At 44.8% G+C, this 23,436-nt stretch overlaps 1 protein-coding gene and 1 pseudogene across 1 annotated transcript; one reads left to right on the forward strand and one right to left on the reverse strand.

Moving 5' to 3' along the window:
• Window positions 1-9,714, reverse strand: part of LOC135529498 (selenocysteine-specific elongation factor-like) — a 46,157-nt pseudogene extending 36,443 nt beyond the window's left edge.
• A 5,426-nt stretch (window positions 9,715-15,140) lies between these two features.
• On the forward strand, window positions 15,141-23,207 carry LOC135539963 (ruvB-like 1). Its single transcript, XM_064966241.1, has 11 exons — window positions 15,141-15,455; window positions 15,628-15,714; window positions 15,994-16,126; window positions 17,196-17,347; window positions 17,550-17,639; window positions 21,380-21,529; window positions 21,806-21,869; window positions 22,064-22,262; window positions 22,392-22,494; window positions 22,597-22,688; window positions 22,777-23,207. Exons 1-11 carry the CDS (start codon window positions 15,315-15,317, stop codon window positions 22,934-22,936), a joined length of 1,371 nt encoding a protein of 456 aa, XP_064822313.1. The 5' UTR covers window positions 15,141-15,314; the 3' UTR covers window positions 22,937-23,207.
• The last annotated feature ends 229 nt before the right edge of the window (window positions 23,208-23,436 follow it).

The following is a 23,436-nucleotide window of genomic DNA, read 5'->3' on the forward strand; positions in this document are numbered from 1 at the left end:
TAGCTGTGGGTCGGAGGGGAGCGGAGAGACACAAGGTAAAATAAACAGGGAGCAGACTTCCCTCGGACCCAGAGCTACCCCCAGAGGAATCCTGGGAATGCTGGAGTGGGATTCCCAGCCCACCACTCTAACCACATCCTAATCCTGATAAGGAACGTACTGCGAGCACAGGAACCAGAGAGAGAGATACAGGAAAAAAGGAGAAGGCCCCTTTCATTCTTTGGCTGTACTATAAATGTAATTGCATAATTCTGACTAATAAACAGATGGAATAAGAAATTGGCAACAAACGCAGTAAGAAAATCAAATGATACAGTCCTTATCTTGACTGTTAATGGAGCATATGAAGGAGAGACACCATAGGGAACGTTGGCTGTGCACAGTAGATCACCTGCTGTCAACGAACAGTGGCAGATCAACATGTAGAATCGCCAGGAAATGAATAGAAAATGATGGGTGGTATCTGATGGTAAAATGTGATAGGACGCCCATGGGTCCGCTGATTTTAACCAATCGTCGGCTCGGTCCTTTTCTTCCTAAACAGATTCATTCACAACCTCCAACTTCCTCTCCAGCCCCACCACTACTTACCTGGCACCCAGATCGTAAACTTGCCGCTTTGTCTGAAGCCGCCCTCGATGATCCCTGCCCCGCCGATTGAGAGTGACCTTTAACCCCAAAAACAACTGCAGGTTGGTCTACTCCTTAAACAGGTTTCGCCCAATCACAGTGTAGTCATCTGTTACCTGACCAAATCCAATCAGATGTTATTGGTCACATTCACGTGTTTGGCAGATGTTATTGAGGGTGCAACAAAATGATTGTGTTGCTCCAACAGTGAAGTAATATCTAACAATTCACAACAATACACACAAACCTAAAAGTAAAAGAACGGAATTTAGGAATATATAAATATTAGAGATGTGACTAAAGAGACATGAGGGGCACCAATGACAGACACAAAGAAATCATATAAGAAAATATAATTATTCTAATGTAATAAGCTTAAATAATATTATTATTCAATGAACAGCTTCTGGTTAATGATAAAAGCAAATAATACACGTGGAAAATCTCCTAAAACTATCCAGCATATCCTTTAATTATTTATTGAGTCTGACAGTAAACTTCCTCCAGCATATAGAGGTCAGTGTGTGTTTGTTTTCTATGTTCCTCTCTCTGATTTAACAGACACTGGTGCATGACCTCGTGTTACCATGCTGCCACTCTGTCGCCATAGTGGAGGGTGGCTGACCCCACCATGACACTGTTCTGTACCCCGTCCCAACCCAACGAGCCACATTGCCCTAGGCCTGCCACCAGCTTGTCTGTATCTCCTCTTTCGTTCCTCTACACATTCTTCTTCTGTTTGTTGTTTGTATTTTCTCTCCATCACTGAGACTCTCTCAACCGTCACTGATCCGATAAAGGGAGGGCACCGCTCTGTCTCTCTCTCTACTTCTCCCCCTCACTCATTCCTGAACCCTCCCCACTTCGCTCCCTTTCTCTCTCTGACGTTGGGTTCTGACTGAAGCGTGACCACAGATAAGCTACAGTTGGTACACATGTCAGACAACACTGTGACAAAGGCATGACATAAAGACACAGTCATATCTCAAACATTCCAACATCTCAGGTATGTGTCCTCTTAGAAGACAAAAAACAAAACAGCACTTCCTCATTATGTGAGGGGAACCCACACACACCCACATGAACAGAGTCTGACCTCACAGGGAGAGGGTCAAGGACTGCTGTGTAACTGTGGGGTTGGCTGTCGACAGCCTGAGGTGCTATCAGCAGTAAAACTTGTCCACACACTTGACCTCTGACCTGTTAGCGACCCTGACTGAGGGTGTGTACACACAGACAGACTGCTGGCTGCTGCTGGGTGGCAGACAACACTCAAACAGACAGAGACAGACAGGAGCAACGAGAGGCAGATAAGACTCTTATGAGCCAAAAGGGGAAAAACAAACTGAGGAACATAGAAATATATTACAAGAGTGAGATGGAGCCAGGGAGAAAGAGGCTGAAAGTGAGAGACAAAAAACATGACGGAACGAGTACACAAAGAGAGAGAGAACGAGCAGAGAGCGAGCAGAGAGAGAGAGAGAGAGCAGAGAGAGAGCAGAGAGAGAGAGAGAGAGCAGAGAGAGTGAGCAGAGAGAGAGAGCAGAGAGAGCAGAGAGCAGAGAGAGCAGAGAGAGAGAGCAGAGAGAGAGCAGAGCGAGAGAGCAGAAAGAGCGAGCAGAGAGAGAGAGAGCAGAGAGAGAGAGCAGAGAGAGCGAGCAGAGAGAGAGAGAGCAGAGAGAGCGAGCAGAGAGAGAGAGCGAGAGAAAGCAGAGCGAGAGAGCAGAGAGAGCAGGGAGAGCAGCGAGAGAGAGAGCAGAGAGAGAGCAGAGAGAGAGCGCAGAGAGAGAGAGAGAGCAGAGAAAGCTGAGAGCAGAGAGAGAGCTGAGAGTAGGCAGAGAGAGCAGAGAGAGCGAACAGAGAAAGAGAGAGCAGAGAGCGCGAGAGAGCAGAGGCTAGAGTGCGGGTCGGGAGGAATGCAGAGAGCCATGTGGGTATATTTCTGTGCAACTCAGGTGTGTCCAAACAGCACCAGTCTGTCTGGCTGCTGCCTCTGGCATCAGGGGACCACACGCCTGTGTCACAGCCCAGCACAGGTCAAGGCCTCGCATACTTCTCCACGCTGCCCTCCCGCACCGCCCCAGGGACTCTGTGTGTGTGCGCACAATGGGAGCTCAGTCCCTGCAACACGCTCCAGCACCACCAGCAATGAAAAATCCAAACAAAGACTAGAGAGAAAGAGAAAGAGGGAGAAGAGGGGTGAGAGAGAGGGCAAAGGAGCAAGGACAGAGATCCGTGAACGGTGATGGGAGGGCAGGGTGTCAGAGAGAGGCGAGCAGGGCGTCCACTCACCCTCTCCACCGCTCCCTCCTTGCGTTTGGTCTTGTAGATGCGTAGTCTGGGTAGCGTAGTCTCAGAATAGCTCTTCTCCTCAAAGCCCTCCAGCAGACGCCCCTGGAACGCCAGCCGGCACGCGTTGGCGTGGATGTCTGTGTCCAGCTTGGAGCCTATCACCAGGCATAGAGGGGGACACGTGACCGGACGCTCAAACTCCAGCATCGCCCACTGCTTCGGGTCTGGCCTAGCTCCTCCGGCCTCCCGCTGACCAATCACATACTCGTCCTGGTGGAAGTACTCCCGGTCAAAGGAGAAGGGTGAGCTCAGGGGGCTGGGTTCTGGCTGAGGGGAGTGGGGAGTGGGGGTCGGAGGGTGGTGGTTGGGGGTCCGTGTTGGGGGTCTGGGGGGTCTCCCCAGGGGGCAGACCGAAGAAGGTGACCCTGACCATGACGGTCTTGTGGCCCACGGTGATGTGGAACTTGGCACGGGTGGCCAATCTTTAGCCAATCTTTCTGACGGAGATGAGGGCAGCGTGGAGGGTGTGTAGGGAGCCAGGGGTACACTCCACCCCCGTTCTAGCAATTTGGGGCCAAACTGGGTCACACACACATATGCAGTCACCCTGCATGGCCCCACACACCGGCTGCCGGAACATCTGAATCAACTTCACTTTCTTGGTCTCCTAGGGGTTAAAAGACAAACACAGAGAGACAATCAAACTAACCGACTCTTGCTTGTTTGTGCAAAAGGTTAGCTTTGCAATTGACAAATTACGAGGTATTACCATGTACAATATACAACAGAACAGGGAATGGGGAATACCTATTCAGTTGCATTCAGTTAATGCATTCAACTGAAATGCATCTTACGCATTTAACCCAACCCCTCTGAATCAGAGAGGTGCTGGGGGCTGCCTTAATGGACATCCACATCATCAGTACCCGGGGAGCAATTGGCATGGGGTTAACTGCCTTGCTCAAGAGCAGAGCGGCAGATTTTTACCTTGTCGGCTCAGGGATTTGACCCAGGAACCATTCGGTTACAGGGCCAATTATCCTACCCATCACTGTGTTGTTTTTGTTGTCCACTGTAGTGTTGTGACGGAGAATATGGTTGTTGTGGCCTAACCACCATTCTTCTCTGACACTGAATGCTGAGACAAAAGCCTGTTTTTTTCAGGCTTTTGCTGCCACCTGATGGAGGATGTTATAATGACACCAGTTGATAGTAAGGTTGAATACAATAAGCTGGTGTTTAGACTAGGCTGGCCTACAAACAAATGTGAGTGACTGCATCTGGTCTAAATTAGTCAGCTCCTGTACTGTCAACCCCCACCCCTCTTCTCCAGTCTCCCCATCCTGCCCTTTCCAAAACACACACACACATCCTCCACCCCCACACTACCATCCCTCTTTCCCCTCCCTCCTCTTCCAGTCAACTTATGAACTCTGTAGATTCTACGTCAGCCTTGTGCTGTCCAGGTCATCTGAATCAGGGTTGTTCTACTGCAACAACGACTCTCCACCTTTCTGGAAGCAGGGACTAAGAGCGTGCCATGGAACTAATTCAACTGTCTAACGCACTATAATAAATCAGCAATATCACAAATAATTGTTGCTGGTCAATAGAATTAAGCGGGTTGAGAACCACTGACCAGGACTTCTTTCAGTGGTCATGCAAATCAACGGTCTGTGGTCAGTGACCGGAGCTCGAGGGCTGGGATCTCCACGGTGTCGTTGACAGCTAGCGCCCCTTGTAGGATGGTTCCGGTCATGACCGTGCCCTGACCGCGGCTGGAGAAGCAGTGGTGCACCGCCATCAGCAGGGCTCCCCCCGGGTCTCTGTGAGGGAGGCATGTCTGGCTCTTCAACAGCTCGGGGAGACGTGCATACAGAGCAAAGTCAAAACTGCTGTCATAACATTGTACGGTCACCGTAGGCATGAGTGTGATTCACACACACACACAGACTAGAGGGCCCGTCCTAATCAGAAGCATATCTTAGTGTTGAGTCTGTGTATCCTGTGGTTTCATAAAGACTTCCTGAGAGTGGCTCTTGTGTTTTAATCATAGGGCAGAACCCCCTGACCTATGACAGTGTCTGTCATATGCCTCTTTGTTCTATGGCATCTACCTTTTACTGTGTCATTTCAATTAAAAGGATACTGTAGGTGTCATTGAAGTGGTCTTCACATCAGTAAGAAACGCGGCATGGAACGTTCAGGCTGCTGCACAGGCACTATGGAAGCTATAGTCTAGAGCACCCGGTTCAAATGTGTTTGAGAGCACTTAACTCTCTAAATGGGTAAACTTAGTGAGAAAGATATGGTGATTATTGTGAGTTAACTAACTATAACCCTAAATTAAAATATTGAATTTTTATGCCACATTTAATGAATTTCCATGACGCTACATTCCATGATGTGGACAGTATGTGTTACTACATTACACAAGCTCACGTTTGACCACAGGGCAATTCCAAGTTAACCGAATTACTCTGAGACCGATTTTTCACTTCAAAATGTATATCAAACTCAAACTATTGATTTCAAAGTTTAACAAACCATACAGCTCTATGCACAAGGACTACTTTAACAAATTCAACAGAAAATTGTACAAAAACACATCTACTGGAAAAACTGTGCAGATGTCCAAACTTTGCATCAGCACAGATCTTCTTGTAAATGTGTTTTGGTACAATTTTCAGTAATTCCATTACCGTGGAATTTCCCTACATTAGCAGTGAATCAAATTGGGGGGGAATGAAACATCCTTTTTTACCTCAGATTGGTGAGGTTAGTATAAAAGTTTATAGTCAGCATGATGGCACGAGATCATTTGCTTAAAACAGATCAATCTCTTTGGTTTTGTCCTGTGATTAAGACATACGCACTGTGGGTCACAGGAGTTAGAACTGTGCTCTCATTTTCGAACTCAAACAGCATGGAGAATTTGGGGTGGTCTCTCTATAAAAGTTGCTAGCCTCACACCAGATTCAAACTATCACTGAAATAACAGCCAAACATTGTCAGTGTTGATATCATATGCAGGGGCGTGATTCATGTAAGTTAAATAACAAATCAATATGTAGACCGCTGTCTTTAGCAAATTAACTTCTGTACCAGTGATATATAAAACAAATATCCTCAGACTCAATGTGGCCTTTCAATAGTGTTAGTTCAAACAGCGCCTACCAACCAGACGTTTGCTTCGCTTTATTGATTTTAATGTGATATTGATATGAGTGACTAAAGGGATACTTCGGGCTATTGACTATTCATCTACTTCCCAAGCAATTTACTGGAAATCTATAGGTATCTACTAGCATGGTATCCAGCAGTTCATCTGACTCCAGGGAAGTACATAAAGGACCTCATTGACAAAATCCCGAAGTATCCCTTTAACAAAATAGTGCTACGTTTACCTTTCTGCATTGGCAATCCACTTGAAACAAAATGCAACAATGGAAAAGGTAGCTGGATGTTTTTTTTACAAGTTGTCCTCTAACCAGTGATACAGTATACATACTGTTCCCAGATTCAGTGTGGTTTTTCAGTAGTGTTCGAACAGGACGTGCAACCTGACTCCCCCCTCTCGTTCTATTGATTTCAACGTGATATCGATTATGAGTGATTGGCAAATAAGTGCTGTGTTTCTCTTTCCGTTTTGGTGAGCACCAAATTAAAATGCATCACTCCAAAATGTAGCAGGCTGTCTTCAATAGCTTGTCCTCTAACCAGTGATGTAAACAATATGTACAGTTCCTGTGTGTTTTTTGTTGTGCATCAACCTGATTCCCCCTAAATAAATATGAGTGATTTATTGCCACTTGTTTTTGGTGCATATGCAGTTTATAAGGTGCTCGTAAAAAATTATAATACAAGTAATATATTACTGTTGGGCAGATGTAGAGTTGAAGTCGGATGTTTACGTACACCTTAGCCAAATACATTTAATCATCTTTAAAAACGCCCTGTCTTAGGTCAGATAGGATCACTGCTATTTTAAGAATGTGAAATGTCAGAATAATAGTAGAGAGAGTGACTTATTTTAGCTTTAATTTTTTCACATTCCCAGTGAGTCAGAAGTTTACTCAATTAGTATTTGGGTTCATTGCCTTTAAATTGTTTAACTTGGGTCAAACGTTTCAGGTAGCCTTCCACAAGCTTTCCACAATAAGTTGGGTGAATTTTGGCCCATTCCTCCTGACAGAGCTGATGTAACTGAGTCAGGTTTGTAGGCCTCCTTGCTCGCACACGCTTTTTCAGTTCTGCCCACAAATCTTCTGTAGGATTGAGGTCAGGGCTTTGTGATGGTCACTTCAATAGCTTGACTTGGTTGTCCTTAAGCCATTTTGCCACAACTTTGGAAGTATGCTTGGGGTTATTGTCCATTTAGAAGACCCATTTGCGACCAAGATTTAAGTTCCTGACTGAGGTCTTGAGATGTTGCTTCAATATATCCACATAATTTTCCTACCTCATGAATCCATCTATTTTGTGAAGTGCACCAGTCCCTCCTTCACAAAGCACCCCACAACATGATGCTGCCACCCCCATGCTTCACGGTTGGGATGGTGTTCTTCGGCTTGCATGTCTCCCCCTCTTTCCTCCAAACGATGGTCATTATGGCCAACCAGTTCTGTTTTTGTTTCATCAGACCAGAGGACATTTCTTCAAAAAGTACAATCATTGTCCCCATGTGCAGTTGCAAACCGTAGTCTGGCTTTTTTGTGGCAGTTTTGGAGCAGTGGCTTCTACCTTGCTGAGCGGCCTTTCAGGTTATGTCGATATAGGACTAGTTTTACTGTGGATATAGATACTTTGTACCTGTTTCCTCCAGCATATTCACAAGGTACTTTGCTGTTTTTCTGTATGTTCATTTCTAGGAGACAGAACGTGTCTCCTTCCTGAGCGGTATGATGGCTGCGTGGTCCCATGGTGTTTATACTTGTGTACTATTGTTTGTACAGATGAACGTGGTACCTTCAGGCGTTTGGAAATTGCTCCCAAGGATGAACCAGACTTGTGGAGGTCTACTTTTCTCTGAGGTCTTGGCTGATTCTTTTGATTTTCCCATAATGTCAAGCAAAGAGGCACTGAGTTTGACAGTAGGCCTTGAAATTCGTCCACAGGTGCACTTCCAATTGACTCAAATGATGTCAATTAACCTATCAGAAGCTTCTAAAGCCATGACATAATTTTATGGAATTTTCCAAGCTGTTTAAAGGCACAGTCAACTTAGTGTATGTAAACTTTGATCCACTGGAATTGGGATACCTTGAATTATAAGTTAAATAATCTGTCTGTAAACAATTGTTGGAAAAATTACTTGTGTCATGCACAAAGTAGATGTCCTAACCGACTTGCCAAAACTATAGTTTGTTAACAAGACAATTTCAAAAAACGTTTTAATGACTCCAACATAAGTGTATGTAAACTTCTGACTTCAACTGTATATGTAGGTAGTACATTTCATGTTTAGGTTTTCAATATCGCAAATAGTTTTTGTATCTATTGATTTGGACACTTCAAAACTGTGTTTTGACATTGGCCTATGTATGAACAGTTCTTGTCAACAGGAATCAGTGATAGCATAATTTTGTATGTTTTAAGAATACAAAATGTTTGCTTTCAACATTCATTTCCAACAACATTCTAATTAACCAGGAACAAATGGCTGAATGACTCCAAAAATGTGCTGTGATTAATTTATCTTGATGATATACCAGAGATCGGGAAAACGGGTTTGTCCTGTCTCGTCAGAATATTAACCCATACCGCTAATAGTGCAGGCACATCCTGGGGCACCAGTGTGTTCAGAGTTTTTACCTCCATTAAGTCAGGCACTCCCTGGTGTTCCTCTGTTTCAGGGGCCTCAGGACCCCCAGGCTTCGCTGCCATGGCAATCACAGGACAGTCTTTAAATCTGGTCAACAAGGGATGAAACAGGGTTTAGAATGACTGTGTGTGTGTGTGTGTGTGTGTGTGTGTGTGTGTGTGTGTGTGTGTGTGTGTGTGTGTGTGTGTGTGTGTGTGTGTGTGTGTGTGTGTGTGTGTGTGTGTGTGTGTGTGTGTGTGTGTGTGTGTGTGTGTGTGTGTGTGTGTGTGTGTGTGTGTGTGTGTGTGTGTGTGTGTGTGTGTGTGTGTGTGTGTGTGTGTGTGTGTGTGTGTGTTACCTGGTGTTCTCTAGGGTCTTGTGCAGTCTCTTGGTCATCTTGTCGATGGCGGTCTGTCTCTTGTTGGGCTGCAGCAGGTCAGTCTTGTTGAGAATGACCACCATGCGGGTTGCAGGTCAGCTCTCCTATCAGCAGACACTCTGCTGTCTGGGTCTGGACACCCTTCACCACATCTACCACCAGCATCATCAGGTCTATGATCTGAGTCCCTGGAACACACACGCATAATTATACTTTCATTTATGCCATATGACTTGTCAATAATAAACACTGCAGTCCAAAACTACTGCAGTGAAGTGATTGTGCACACTCAGCACTGCATGGTTACAGCTCCTCTACACAGGACTCCTGGAGGGCCAAATGACCAAATTCATAAGTTGAGCAACCAATGGAGCAACAGGAACAGACAACCAAGAATAACAACAGAACAAGAAGAGAGGGAAAGAGGGAGGGAGGGTACAAAGGGATGTAAAGAAGGGAGAAGGGCTAGAGGGCTGAAATTAGAGCCCCAGCTCGCTTGGTTGTCTTTCCTCCCTCTTTTCTTCCCCTCACTTTGGCAGTCTTTCTTTCCTGTGCTCCCCTCTTTGCTCTGCCTCTCTTTGGCTCCCTTTCTTTCCTGTGCTCTCCCCATTGGGGATAGGAGGGGAAGCTTATTACATACCCCGTTCCCCACACCTTCCTTCCGCCCTAATCCACAGCATGTGCCATCCACAGGGACACACTGGCTTTATATAGCAATCTACCAGCCATATACACCGACTCAGGCTGCACTCCTGTGTGTGTGTGTGTATATTCGCCTTATCCTGCTTTCCTTCTACTGCGACTCCCTCTGTTCTCTTCTCCCACCAATGCCCAGTTTGCTCACCCTCACCTCTCAGGCCTGTCAAAGCAGTCTCCTCTTACAGGATACATATTGTCAACTCCTGATATTAATAGAAATAATAAAACAAAGTGGATCAACCCTACAAACACTCATGGGGGGGGGATAGTAGCAAGAAAGAAGAGAGGGGAAATGAGTGAGCTGAGTTCAACTGAGCCGTAAGGATAAGGAAATCTCTCTCGTCCTCCTGGAGAGTTCTACCCATTCCTCCTCTCTCTCAGGATAGTGGAGGGGCCAGTCAGTCAGTCTGCATTAACCATGTAATGGCTGCTATGCATGGTTGATTCGAGAAATAATCAAAATCGATTTTAGATTCTTTAAAGTAGCCACCCTTTGCCTTGACGACAGCTTTGCACACTCTTGGCATTCTATCAACCAGCTTCATGAGGAATGCTTTTCCAACAGTCTTGAAGGAGTTCCCACATATGCTCAGCACTTGTTGGCTGCTTTTCCTTCACTCTGGGGTCCAACTCATCCCAAACCATCTCAATTTGGTTGAGGTCGGGTGATTGTGGAGGCCAGGTCATCTGATGCAGCACTTCATCACTATCCTTGGTCAAATAGCCCTTAAACAGCCTGGAGGTGTGTTGGGTCATTGTCCTGTTGAAAACAAATGATAGTCCCACTAAGCGCAAACCACATGGGATAGCGTAACACTGCAGAATGCTGTGGTAGCCTTGGATTCTAAATAAATCACAGTGTCACCAGCAAAGCACAACCACACCTCCTCCACCATGCTTCACGGGGCCCCACACATGCAGAGATAATCCGTTCACCTACTCTGCGTCTCTCAAAGACATGGCAGTTGGAAACAAAAATCTCAAATTTGAACTCTACAGAGCAAAGTACAGATTTACACCGGTCTAATGTCTATTGCTCGTGTTTCTTGGCCCAAGCAAGTCTCTTCTTATTATTGGTGTCCTTTAGAAGTGGTTTCTATGCAGCAGTTCGACCATGAAGGCCTGATTCCCTGTCTCCTCTGAACAGTTGATGTTGAGATGTGTCTGTTACTTGAACTCTGTGAAGCATTTATTTGGGCTGCAATCTGAGGTGCAGTTAACTCTAATGAACTTATCCTCTGCAGCAGAGGTAACTCTGGGCCTTACTTTCCTGTGGCGGTCCTCATCAAATCAAATTTTATTTGTCACATACATATGGTTAGCATGTTAATGCGAGTGTAGCGAAATGCTTGTGCTTCTAGTTCCGACAATGCAGTAATAACCAACAAGTAATCTAACCTAACAATTTCACAACAACTAACTTATACACACAAGTGTAAAGGAATGAATAAGAATATGTACATAAAAAATATATGAATGAGTGATGGTATGAGAGCCAGTTTCATCATAGCACTTCATGGTTTTTGCGATTGCAATTGTCCGAGTTGACTGACCTTCATGCCTTAAATTAATGAGGACTTAACTTTTATCAAATAGGGCCATCTTCTGTATGCCAGCCCTACCTTGTAACAACACAACTGATTGGCTCAAACTTATTAAGGAAAGAAAGTCTACAAATTAACTTTTTTCAAGGCACACCTGTTAATTGAAATACATTCCAGGTGACTACCTCATGAAACTGGTTGTGAGCATGCCAAGAGTGTGCAAAGCTGTCATCAAGGCAAAGGGTGACTACTTTGAAGTCTCTAAAATATATTTTTATTTGTTTAAATCATTTTTGGTTACTACATGATTCCACATGTTATGTCATAGTTTTGATGTCTTCACTATTATTCTACAATGTATAAAATAGTAAAAATCAAGAAAAACTCTTGAATGAGATGGGGTGTCCAAACTTTTGACCTGTACTGTATTTGTAAGGGTGTTTGTGTAGTCTGTATTCTGCAGTCCTCATTCGCCCTCTGCTGGCTGGATCTAGAGCTGAACTCTGACAGCATTTCCTGAGTTCACAGACAATACAGTAAACTCTACAGTATCGGAAGTTACCACCCTCAATCAATTATCCATGAACATGTTGTCCTTATCTTATGAAATCATTGTATGTTGCCACTTGCCATTCCTGTACCTGACTATCAAACTTCAGGGCTCGAGTACCAGCTGTCAGTCAGCTGACTTTCCCGTTTCATTTCCCAACCAAAATACATGGATTACAGGGAACATCCGCACTGAGCGAAAGCTTCCGCTTTCAACGAGTAAGAAACTAATATGGACGCCTATAAGAAATCCCGCTATGACCTCCGACGAGCCATAAAAAAGGCAAAGGGTCAATACAGGACTAAGATCGAATCCTACTACGCCAGCTCTGTCACTCATCTGATGTGTCAGGGCTTGCAAACTATGACAGATTACAAAAAGAAACCCAGCTATTCAACAACATAGTGCCCTCCAAGTTCATCACTAAGCTCAGGACACTGGGACTGAACACCTCCCTCTGCAACGGGATGCTGGACTTCCTAACGGGCAACAGCTTGGCCTCCGACCGCAAGGCGCTACAGAGGGTAGTTCGCACGGCCCAGTACATCACTAGGGCTGATCTCCCTGACATCCAAGCACTCTATATAAGGCGGTCAGAGGAAGGTTCTACAACTTTTCAAAGACTCCAGCCACCCAAGTCACAGACTGTTCTCTTTGCTACAGCACGGCAAGCAGTACTGATGCACCAACATGACCCTGAACAGCTTCTACCCCCAAGCCATAAGACAACCAAATAATTAACCAAATAGCTACCTGCATTGATCCTTTTTGCACTAATTATTTTGACTCATCACACACACATCTGCTACTGTTTATTACTTATCCTATTGCCTAGTCACTTTACCCCTACACTGTACATATGGTGCATTCAGAAAGTATTCAGACCTCTTGACTTTTTTCACATTTTGTTACATTAAAGCATTATTCTAAAATGACTTAAATTGTTTTTGTCCCCCTCATCAAACTATACACAATACCCCATAATGACAAAGCAAAAAATGTTTTTAGAAATGTTCAGACCCTTTACTCAGTACTTTGTTGAAGCACCTTTGGCAGCGATTACCGCCTTGAGTCTTCTTGGGTATGACGCTACAATCTTGACACACCTGTATTTGGCAAGTTTCTCCCATTCTTCTCTGTAGATTCTCTCAAGCTCTGCCAGGTTTTATAGGGAGCGTCGCTGCACAGCTATTTTCATCTCCAGAGATGATTGATTGGGTTCAAGTCCAGGCTCTGGCTGGGCCACTCAAGGACATTCAGAGACTTGTCCCAAAGCCACTCCTACATTGTCTTGGCTGTGTGCTTAGGATCGTTGTCCTGTTGGAAGGTGAACCTTCACCCCAGTCTGTGGTCCTGAGCGCTCTGGGATAGGTTTTCAACAAGAATTTCTCTGTCCTTTGCTCCATTCATCTTCCCTCGATCCTGACTAGTCTCCCAGTCCCTGCAGCTGAAAAACATCCCCACAGCATGATGCTGCCACCACCAAGCTTCCCCATAGGGATGGTACAATGTTTCCTCCAGACGTGACGCTTGGCATTCAGGCCAAAGAGATCCATCTTGGTTTCATCAGACCAGAGAATCTTGTTTCACATGGTCTGAGAGTCCTTTATGTACCTTTTTAAACTCCAAGCGGGCTGTCATGTGCCTTTTACTGAGGAGTGGCTTCCGTCTGGCCAATCTACCATAAAGGCCTGATTGGTGAAGTGCTGCAGAGATGGTTGACCTTCTGGAAGGTTCTCCCATCCCCACAGAGGAACTCTGGAGCTCTGTCAGAGTGATGATCGGGTTCTTGGTCACCTCCCTGACCAAGGACCTTTTCCCCCCGATTGCTCAGTTTGGCTGGGCGGCCAGCTCTAGGAAGAGTCTTGGTGGTTCCAAACTTCTTCCATTTTAGAATGATGGAGGCCACTGTGTTCTTCGGGAACTTCAATGCTGCAGAACATTTTTTGTACCCTTCACTAGATCTGTGCCTCGACACAATCCTGTTTCGGAGCTCTACAGACAATTCCTTCGACCCCATGGCTTGGTTTTTGCTCTGACATGCACTTTCAACTGTGGGACCTTATATAGACAGGTGTGTGCCTTTCCAAATCATGTCTAATCAATTGAATTTACCACAGAATGATCAAGGATGATCAATGGAAACAGGATTCACCTGAAGTCAATTTTGAGTCTCATAGCAAAGGGTCTGAATACTTAAGTAACTATTTTTAAAATTTACATAAGATAAAAACGTTTTCACTTTGTCATTATGGGGTATTGTTTGTAGATTGATGAAGAAAAAAACTATTTAATCAATTTTAGAACAAAGTTGTAACGTAACAAAAATGTGGAATAAGTCAAGGGGTCTGAATACTTTCCGAATGCACTGTATCCACCTCAATTACCTCGTACCCCTGCATATTGACTCGGTACCGGTACCCCGTGTATATAGCCAAGTTATCGTTACTAATTGTGTATTTATTCTTCATGTTTATATATAAATAAAAGTATGTGGACTCCCCTTCAAAATAGTGGATTCGGCTATTTCAGCCACACCCATTGCTGACAGGTGTATAAAATCGAGCACACCACCATGCAATCTCCATAGACAAACATTTTTAGCAGTATGGCCTTACTGAAAAGCTCAGTGACTTTCAACGTAAGAAGTCATTGTGTCACTTTATTTAATGGTTTGGGGCTAAGCCGCTTAGTTCCAGTGAAGGGAAATCTTAACACTTCAGCATACAATGACATTCTAGACAAGTCTGTGCTTCCAACTTTGTGGCAAATTGACTACTTTTACGTTAAACTAAGTAATTCATTAAACTCTTAATCTTACAATTCATTCATATTTTTTATTAAATATAGTTTACTTTAGCTAAACACTAACGTTAGCTGTCGAATTACACAAAATGTTCCTGTCAACTGTGTATCAATAAAAACAGTCATCTGGAAAATATGCCGGTTGGGGTCACGTTTTAGTCCCTCTCGCAAGCATAGCTACAAAATAAATGTGAGATGTGAAGAAATATCCGTCTCGAACTTCGATAAGAGAATATAGGCGATGGAATGCTCATCGGATGGAACCAATCTCAAAGTCTGTACCATTTTCCGTAACGTCAAAGTGACGTAAACACAAGCGGAAATAAAAGCCAAAGAGAGGCGTGGTGTTTTCTTATGAGTGAGAGTGACAGTGTTTCTATCCAATCGCTTTATAACAGAAAAGCATAATTGTCCAATAGTGTACCCCCAGAACAGATAACGTTACGGTTGTACTTCCTTGGTAACCCACATGGAAACAGACCGGTTCTATGTGTGTTTAGAGTTAACGCGCCGATTATAACAGATTCAAACATTGAAGAAATAACGAGCAAGGGGGCATTATTGTTAGATGTTATTGGTTACTTATAAGACTTTAATAAACATAACACAGCCATGAAGATCGAAGAAGTGAAAAGCACCACGAAAACGCAGCGCGTCGCCTCTCACAGCCATGTGAAAGGACTCGGGCTAGACGAGGCCGGGAATGCAAAGCAAAATGCGTCAGGTCTTGTGGGGCAGGAGGCTGCAAGAGAGGTAAGTTAGCCTAGCAAGCTAGTTACGTGAACGTAAGTCTTGAAGTTGGCTACTTTTAGTTATTTAGCCACGGTATTTGTGATATCACGTGGCTTTGCAGGCCATTGTCCTTTGGAATGTTCTTTATTTTATGTCTTTCAATATTTTATGTTATGTTTTTTTCTGTCAACAGGCTTGCGGTATTATTGTGGAACTGATCCGCTCAAAGAAGATGTCAGGAAGGGCAGTTTTACTGGCTGGACCTCCCGGTACAGGAAAGGTAGATCAAATGTTACTGCAGTACTTCAATGACACCTGAAAGTAATTGTGAAATGTCTAATATGCTTACTGTGTCTCCAGGGGTGTATTCACTAGGAACCAACTAGAACCAAATGGAAGTGAACAAAATGGGGAGAGACCTACCTGAATGTGTCCAATAGAAACTTGTTTTTTGTTGCAAAACATACTTTTGGACTGATGATTATACCTTTGACCTCCACATTAATAGAAATACTATGAGACTTGAGACTTTAACCAACCCTACTTCTCCCCCTTGCAGACTGCCCTGGCTTTGGCTATGGCACAGGAACTGGGCAACAAGGTGCCATTCTGCCCCATGGTGGGTAGTGAGGTCTACTCTTCAGAGATCAAGAAAACAGAGGTGCTGATGGAGAACTTCAGGAGGGCAATAGGTGAGGGGCCACACACAAACACGGGCCACTGGGAATGAATTACATACATGCACACATACCTGGGTCAATTGGAGACCAGATAACGCTGCACCCTTCATTCACCAGCTACACCACCATCAGAAAAGTCAGGGGTTCTCTTCCACGCCCCTCCTACTAGGCTGACTAGGGTTCGGGATCAGTGTGGCTGTTGACATTGGGGAAAACGCTTGAAAGGGGCATTGGGGGAAGGGGTTTGTTTGAGTGTTCACATTATGGCAGGTAGCCTCGAGGTTAGAGCGTTGGGCCAGTAACCAAGAGGTGACTGGTTTGAATACCGGAGCCGACAAGGTGAAAAATGTATTACTGTGCCCTTGAGCAAAGCACTTAACTTGGTGGCCATGGCCCACTCCCTGCAGGTGTCTCGGGGAGAGTTGGAATATGCAAAAAAACTAATTTCCATTACATACTTGTGTGTAGCAGGACAAACATAAGCACCACGCCAAATTATTATTATTCACCGTCACAGAGAAGGGAATGGAGCTTGGGTTGAGAGGTGGTGGTCAACACCCTCACCCCTCCCCTAGGACAGAACGAGTGTTACGATGGAGGGAAAGGGCAGGGTACATTCTGAGCATGTCGACACCCCCCTGATAAGTACACTCTGAAAAACAGCCTCTCCCTCAGAAGCGTGGCTCTCACACCCACCCCCACCCCCACCCCAACAATAGCCCAGTCACCTGTGCACCGCTCACACACTGAGAGGCTGTATGCAGAAGGAACAAGGGCTACAGTGTGATCACATTACACAGAAAGAGGACCATGCACTGTACACACACTCGCTCTCCTCTCACATTCTCCAATAAATGATCTGCCAGGTAGAATAAAGGATGGTATTATTGGTTCAAGAGAATCCCAAAGGCTTTTGTCCAAAGCGACTTACAAGTCGGCTGGGGCCACTACTTTTACATATGGGTTCGAACCCACGACGCTTGGCGTTGCAAGCGCCATGCTCTACCGACTGAGCCACACAGGACTAAAGGCTTTACAGAGTCTTCATTCAGTATGTGTGACCCTGTTCTTCATCCTCCAGGGCTGCGTATCAAGGAGACCAAGGAGGTGTATGAGGGGGAGGTCACGGAGCTGACCCCCTGTGAGACGGAGAACCCCATGGGTGGTTACGGGAAGACCATCAGCCATGTCATCATCGGACTGAAGACGGGCAAGGGCACCAAGCAGCTCAAGGTCAGGCACCTGTCGGAGGCTAGACCAGTCCATGTAGAAGTTGGCCTTAGACACAGATCTAGGATCAGCTATAACAGTTAGGGAGGGTGGGGGACACAACTGGCCCGAGCTCAGTGTAGCGACAACTTCATTCTACTCATGAATGGGCACGAAGCACTCTGTAAAAACTCTTTTTTATCTTACTGTCTGTGTTTGTGTGTAGCTGGATCCCAGTATTTATGAGAGCCTGCAGAAGGAGCGTGTGGAGGCGGGAGACGTCATCTATATTGAATCAAACAGTGGAGCCGTCAAGGTATCAATACACTTCCACCTATTTAATACACTTCTATACAAACACTCCCCTTGAAAAGGCTCCCATACACAAATTACATATTTACAGTGGCTCAAACAATTCAAAGTCAAAGTAATTGACATACTACAAAAACTAACAAGCAAGTACACAAACGAAGAATATTCTTAAACTACACTAAACGCTGTGCCCTTATGCCCCAGTCCTCCATGCCGGCGTTGTTTCATCTCCGTCAGTCCTCCCGCTCTGTTTCATCTCTCTACTGTACACTGGAATTCTTCCAGCTCTTCATCGGCACTGGGTTTTATTCCCCCTATCTCTCCATCTCTCCCTCTGTTCTGGAGGACGGGCCTCGTGGCCTGTGTTGACACGTGTGTTGACGGCCTCTTTAATTGTTGCAGGTGGGCTGAGGTTGCAGGTGGGGAGGGGTGGTCCTTACATTTCTTGCTGTTGACAGCCCTTGCAGGACCCTCCCTGAGTCTCTCTTTCATCCCCCTGCCTCTTTCATGCCCTCCTCGAGTTGGCATTGAGTCCAGTCATACCCCTGCTTTCCGCCTCCTCCCTTCATCTTATTCCCCTATGAAGTGATGGGCATAGTTTCAGCCACCACACCGCTGATGGGATTGAGTTAATACACTGAACAAAAATATAAAAGCAACATTTTCTAAGATTTAGTTCAGGTCATATAAGGAAATCAGTCAATTTGCATACATTCATTAGGCCCTAATCTATGGATTGCGCATGACTGGGAATACAGAAACCTTATAAAAAATAAAATAAAAATAGGGGGGCGTGGATCATAAAACCAGTGAGTATCTGGTGTGACTATGGCTGGTCCCGTATTACTGTCACACCGGCGGTCACGAGTCATGAACGCAGTCAAATTCCACGTGACCGTTTAGTCACAGTAATTAGGCTTTTTCAAGCTATGTTGCTGTTATTGTCCCTCTTATCACTCTCCCATCAATGCAAATGTATTTTCACGTTTGGGGACGATAAGTTTCACCATTAAAAATGTACCTTTTAAAATAAAGCATTGCATGCATAAATCGAATTTGCCGTCACTTTCTAGAACGGTGTTTTCCCGCTAATTTCTTGCATTTTGGAACATTCGCGCTAATAGCCCACTGCCGTGTGCGCATTGTTGTTCTTATAATGTGAAAAAAATGGCCTAATAGTTTATCAACATTTTAACCTAAACGATCAGCCTCATTGCTTTTAAACATTTTTTTAATGCAAGTGGTGGTATTAATTTGGTCTCTATCGCATCGCACCCCTGCAGTCCCAGAGTATGTTTCTAATATTTATTCCTTGCAGAGAATGACGAGTTTACCAATAGAATAGGTCAACGTTTGTACTATGGGGGTATTAGATTGACATAAGCTAATGCTTTTGCGGTTCGTTAGGCCTACTCAGCTTTGTGGCTGACGAAAAGTAGGCTAAATGTGGACAGTTCTAACATCTTCAATATACGCGCGCACTTGCATCACCGATGTTTCGGTCTTCGTTCACTTGTAGCCTACTCGTTCACTTGTAGCTGAAATGCCTGTGAGAAGGATCCGATCATGTGACTGGCATTGGCTACATCTGAGAGAGCCATGTGAGTGAAGGGTGCTTTGGAGCAGCCCGGCAGCCGGGAGAAGGGAAGTATAATTAGCCTATTATATTCAGCCCAAGGGCACAACGGCCACTTTGTCAGCAAATTACATGGATTTTTTTAGAGGCATTATGGCCACACAAGGTGGGCCGCTGGGAAATTCAAGATTTGGTGAGAATATTATCAAGTGCTTGTCAAATTGTGAATGAGAGACTGAAGTATGTGCAGCTTTTGACTTTTCTCAAATCATCAGTCCCATCATGCAGCCTTAGAATGTATTACACATCAACATATAGCCCAACGTTTGTATTGCAACTAAAGTTAAATAAATAACTCTAAATTAAGCATGTAGGAGGACCAGTTCTTTGTTAACTGCTCAACACAGAATAGCCACATGTGCACACTTCATTTTGAAATTGTTTAGAGAAAATATCCTCTCTTTTTTATTAAGCTATGTTCGATTGTATTCTTCATGCAATAAAATACAAAATAATGGCATGGAATTCGAAGCAAATCTTGTCTGCTGAATGAACTAGTGTAGCCCACAGTCATATGGCATAGTCAGATCAGGACCTAACATAAGGACAACTCAGTATTCTGTTCTGAAATAGACTACATTATCTTCATATCCTGTTTCTTTAGACCCGTCTAAAATAATAATGGATTTATTGTGATTGTGTAGGATGTTTTACATGGATTTATTAGACTTTTTAAAAATGTAGATGTTCCAAAGGTCTGTATCAGTGGCTTGTAGGCTGTGTGTGGAAGCCAGAAGATTTAAATGTGTTTAATGGTCAATTACTGTTGAGACAAGCAGTTATTTTCTTGACAATCACCTGCTGACAAATGTCCTGACCACCACAGCCCTAGGTGTGACCACCATTTGCCTCAGGCAGCGCGACCCATCTCCTTTGCATAGACTTGATCAGACTGTTCATTGTGGCTTGTGGTATGTTGTCCCACACCTCTTCAATGGCTGTGCAAAGTTGCTAGATATTGATGGGAACTGGAACACTCTGTTGTACATGTCAATCCAGAGCATTTCAAACATGATCAATGGGTGACATGTCTGGTGAGGATGCAGGCCATTGAAGAACTGGGACATTTTCAGTTTCCAGGAATTGTGTACAGATCCTTGCGACATGGCCATGCATTATCCTGCAACATGAGGTGATAGCAGCAGCTTAATAGCATGACAATGGGCCTCAGGATCTCGTCACGTTATCTCTGCATTCAAATTGCTATCGTTAAATTGCAATTGTGTCTAACTTATGCTTTCCCATAACCCCACCCCCATCATGGGGCACTCTGTTCACAACGTTGACATAAGCAAACCACTCGCCCACACGACGCCATACACGCTGTCTGCCATCTGCCCGGTACAGTTAACTGGGATTAATCCGTGAAGAGCACACTTCTCCAGCGTGCTAGTGGCCATGGAAGGTGAGTATTTGCCCACTGAAGTCGGTCACGATGCCAAACCCGCAGTCAGGTCAAGACCATGGTGAGGACGACAAGCACACAGATGAGCTTCCCTGAGATGGTTTCTGCAGAAATTCTTTGGTTGTGAAAACCCACAGTTTCATCAGCTGGCAGGGTGGCTGGTCTCCGATGATCCTGCAGGTGAAGAAGCCAGATGTGGAGTTCCTGGGCTGGCGTGGTTACACGTGGTCTGTGGTTGAGACCGGTTGGGCGTACTGCCAAATTCTCTAAAAGGACATAGGCGGTCTATAGTAGAGAAATTAACATTCAATTATCTGGCAAATGCTCTGGTGGACATTCTTGCAGTCAGCATGCCAATTGCACGCTTCCTTAAAACTTGACATCTATGGCATTGTGTTGTGACAAAATATGAGTTCCCATTTATTGTCTCCAGCACAAGGTGCACCTGTGTAATGATAATGTTTTTTAATCAGCATTAAACATATTATTTTTGCAAAGGAGAAATGCTCACTAATAGGGATGTAAACATATGTGCACAAAATTTGAGAGCAATAATCTTTTTGTGCGTATTAAACATTTCTGGTATCTTTTATTTCAGCTCATGAAGCACGGGACCAAGACTTTACATGTTGCGTTTGTATTTTTGCTGAGTATGCTTTTGTTCTGTGTTTAACCATTCCATCTGTGTGTGGCGTGTGCTCAGAGACAAGGTCGGTGTGACACATTTGCCACAGAGTTTGACCTGGAGGCTGAGGAGTACGTGCCGCTGCCCAAGGGGGACGTCCACAAGAAGAAAGAAATAATCCAAGACGTCACGCTACACGACCTGGATATTGCCAACGCGAGACCACAGGTACACACAGACAGTCTCTCCTAGACCACAGGTACACACAGACAGTCTCCCCTAGAGCCTGGTTAAAGTGAATAAGACTGCACTGCAGATACACACTTCAGGAAAATAACTGTTGCTCTGAAAACAATTATGTGCAAAAAAAAAAAAACTTGATCTTTGGTTGTTAACCACCTAGAGTCTATTTCTGCGCCTAATGGAAATCTAAATGATCGTTGGTATGACCCCCCTCCCCCCAACTTACTCTTAAGGAATAAAGTGTGATTGCTCTCCTCTCAGGGAGGTCAAGATATCCTGTCTATGATGGGACAACTGATGAAGCCCAAGAAGACCGAGATCACAGGTAAGACCTGAACAACTGAGTCTAACTTCTTTAAAACCCACTTCCCTTATCCTTGTTGAAATAGCAGCTTGTACTTTCAAAACCCCAACCTCCCCCACAATAAACATCACTCAAAAGAAACCCATTCTTTCTGCTCTCTCTACCTGTTGCTTGGCTCCCTTGCCTGACCCCTGGCTCTTCCGGCTGTCCATTAGACAAGCTGCGAGCTGAGATCAACAAGGTGGTAAACCGTTACATTGACCAGGGTGTGGCTGAGCTGGTCCCGGGGGTGCTGTTTGTGGATGAGGTGCACATGCTGGACATTGAGTGTTTCACCTACCTGCACCGAGCCCTGGAGAGCACCATCGCACCCATCGTAGTATTCGCCTCCAACAGGGGCAACTGCCTCATCAGGTGGGTGTGCTAATGTGCATGCACGTGATTGCAACTCAGTCAGTTTGAATATGAGTCAGTGATAATCTGTTTGTTTTGGAAGCCAACTTTGCTCTGTTCACTGACCCTTCTGTGTGGTTGGTTTCTCAGGGGGACAGAGGACATCAGCTCTCCTCATGGCATTCCTCTGGACCTGCTGGACAGGGTCATGATCATCCGCACCATGCTCTACACCCCACAAGAGATGAAGCAGGTGTGTGTGATGGCATTCCTATATATGAAGTGTGTGTTTAAGAGATGCTATGTTTATGTGTGGTCACTGGTGTGATGCTGACAGTGTGTGTGGTCTCTGTAGATCATTAAAATCCGAGCTCAGACTGAGGGGATCAACATCAGCGAGGAGGCCCTCAGTCACCTGGGAGAGATTGGAACTAAGACCACCCTCAGGTAACACTCAATCTGTTACTCTGCACATGCGTGCACACACTCCACTTGTCTTGTGTGTGTATTGACTCACCTATCCCTCCTCTGTCAGGTATGCGGCACAGCTGCTGACCCCAGCCAGTCTGTTAGGCAGAGTCCAGGGGAAGGAGGGAGTAGAGAGGGAGCAGGTGGAGGAGATCAACGAACTCTTCTACGATGCCAAGTCCTCCGCTAAGATCCTCCAGGACCAGCAGCACAAGTACATGAAATAAAGAACACCCCTTATCCAGTTCATCCACCCTTCTCTACATCCCTCAGCTGCAGTTTCTATCACAGGGCTAAGCATCATGTTTTCCCTGGCAGTTCTTTTAAAAATCTCCCAGTTCTCCATGTAAAGTTCATCCCTCTTCTTTCTTTTGTCCTGTATTACATCCTGTCTCTTGTTCATCACCCCCCCCCCTGCCTCAGACTGTAGTAGTTTGTAATGTTCTGATAAACATTTTAAGGTTATTTGCTTGTTAATAAAAAAGAAATAGATTTGTTTGTCATTGTTGCTCGCAGACTTATTCTCAGATACATAGAATAGACACTGCTAGATTAACTATACTGCACTAGCTATGTGTACATTTATTTACAGGTCTTGGTGATCCAAATATACACGGGCAATAGCCCAAAAGAAATCTCCTCTGTATAAGGGTTTACCTGACCTGTCTGAACTGACACAGGTAGAGGGCAAGAATGCACAGCCTCCCCTTAAGAAACCAAATCGAAT

The sequence above is a fragment of the Oncorhynchus masou genome, chromosome 5 (assembly GCF_036934945.1).
Source record: "Oncorhynchus masou masou isolate Uvic2021 chromosome 5, UVic_Omas_1.1, whole genome shotgun sequence".
Classification (NCBI taxonomy): Eukaryota; Metazoa; Chordata; class Actinopteri; order Salmoniformes; family Salmonidae; genus Oncorhynchus; species Oncorhynchus masou.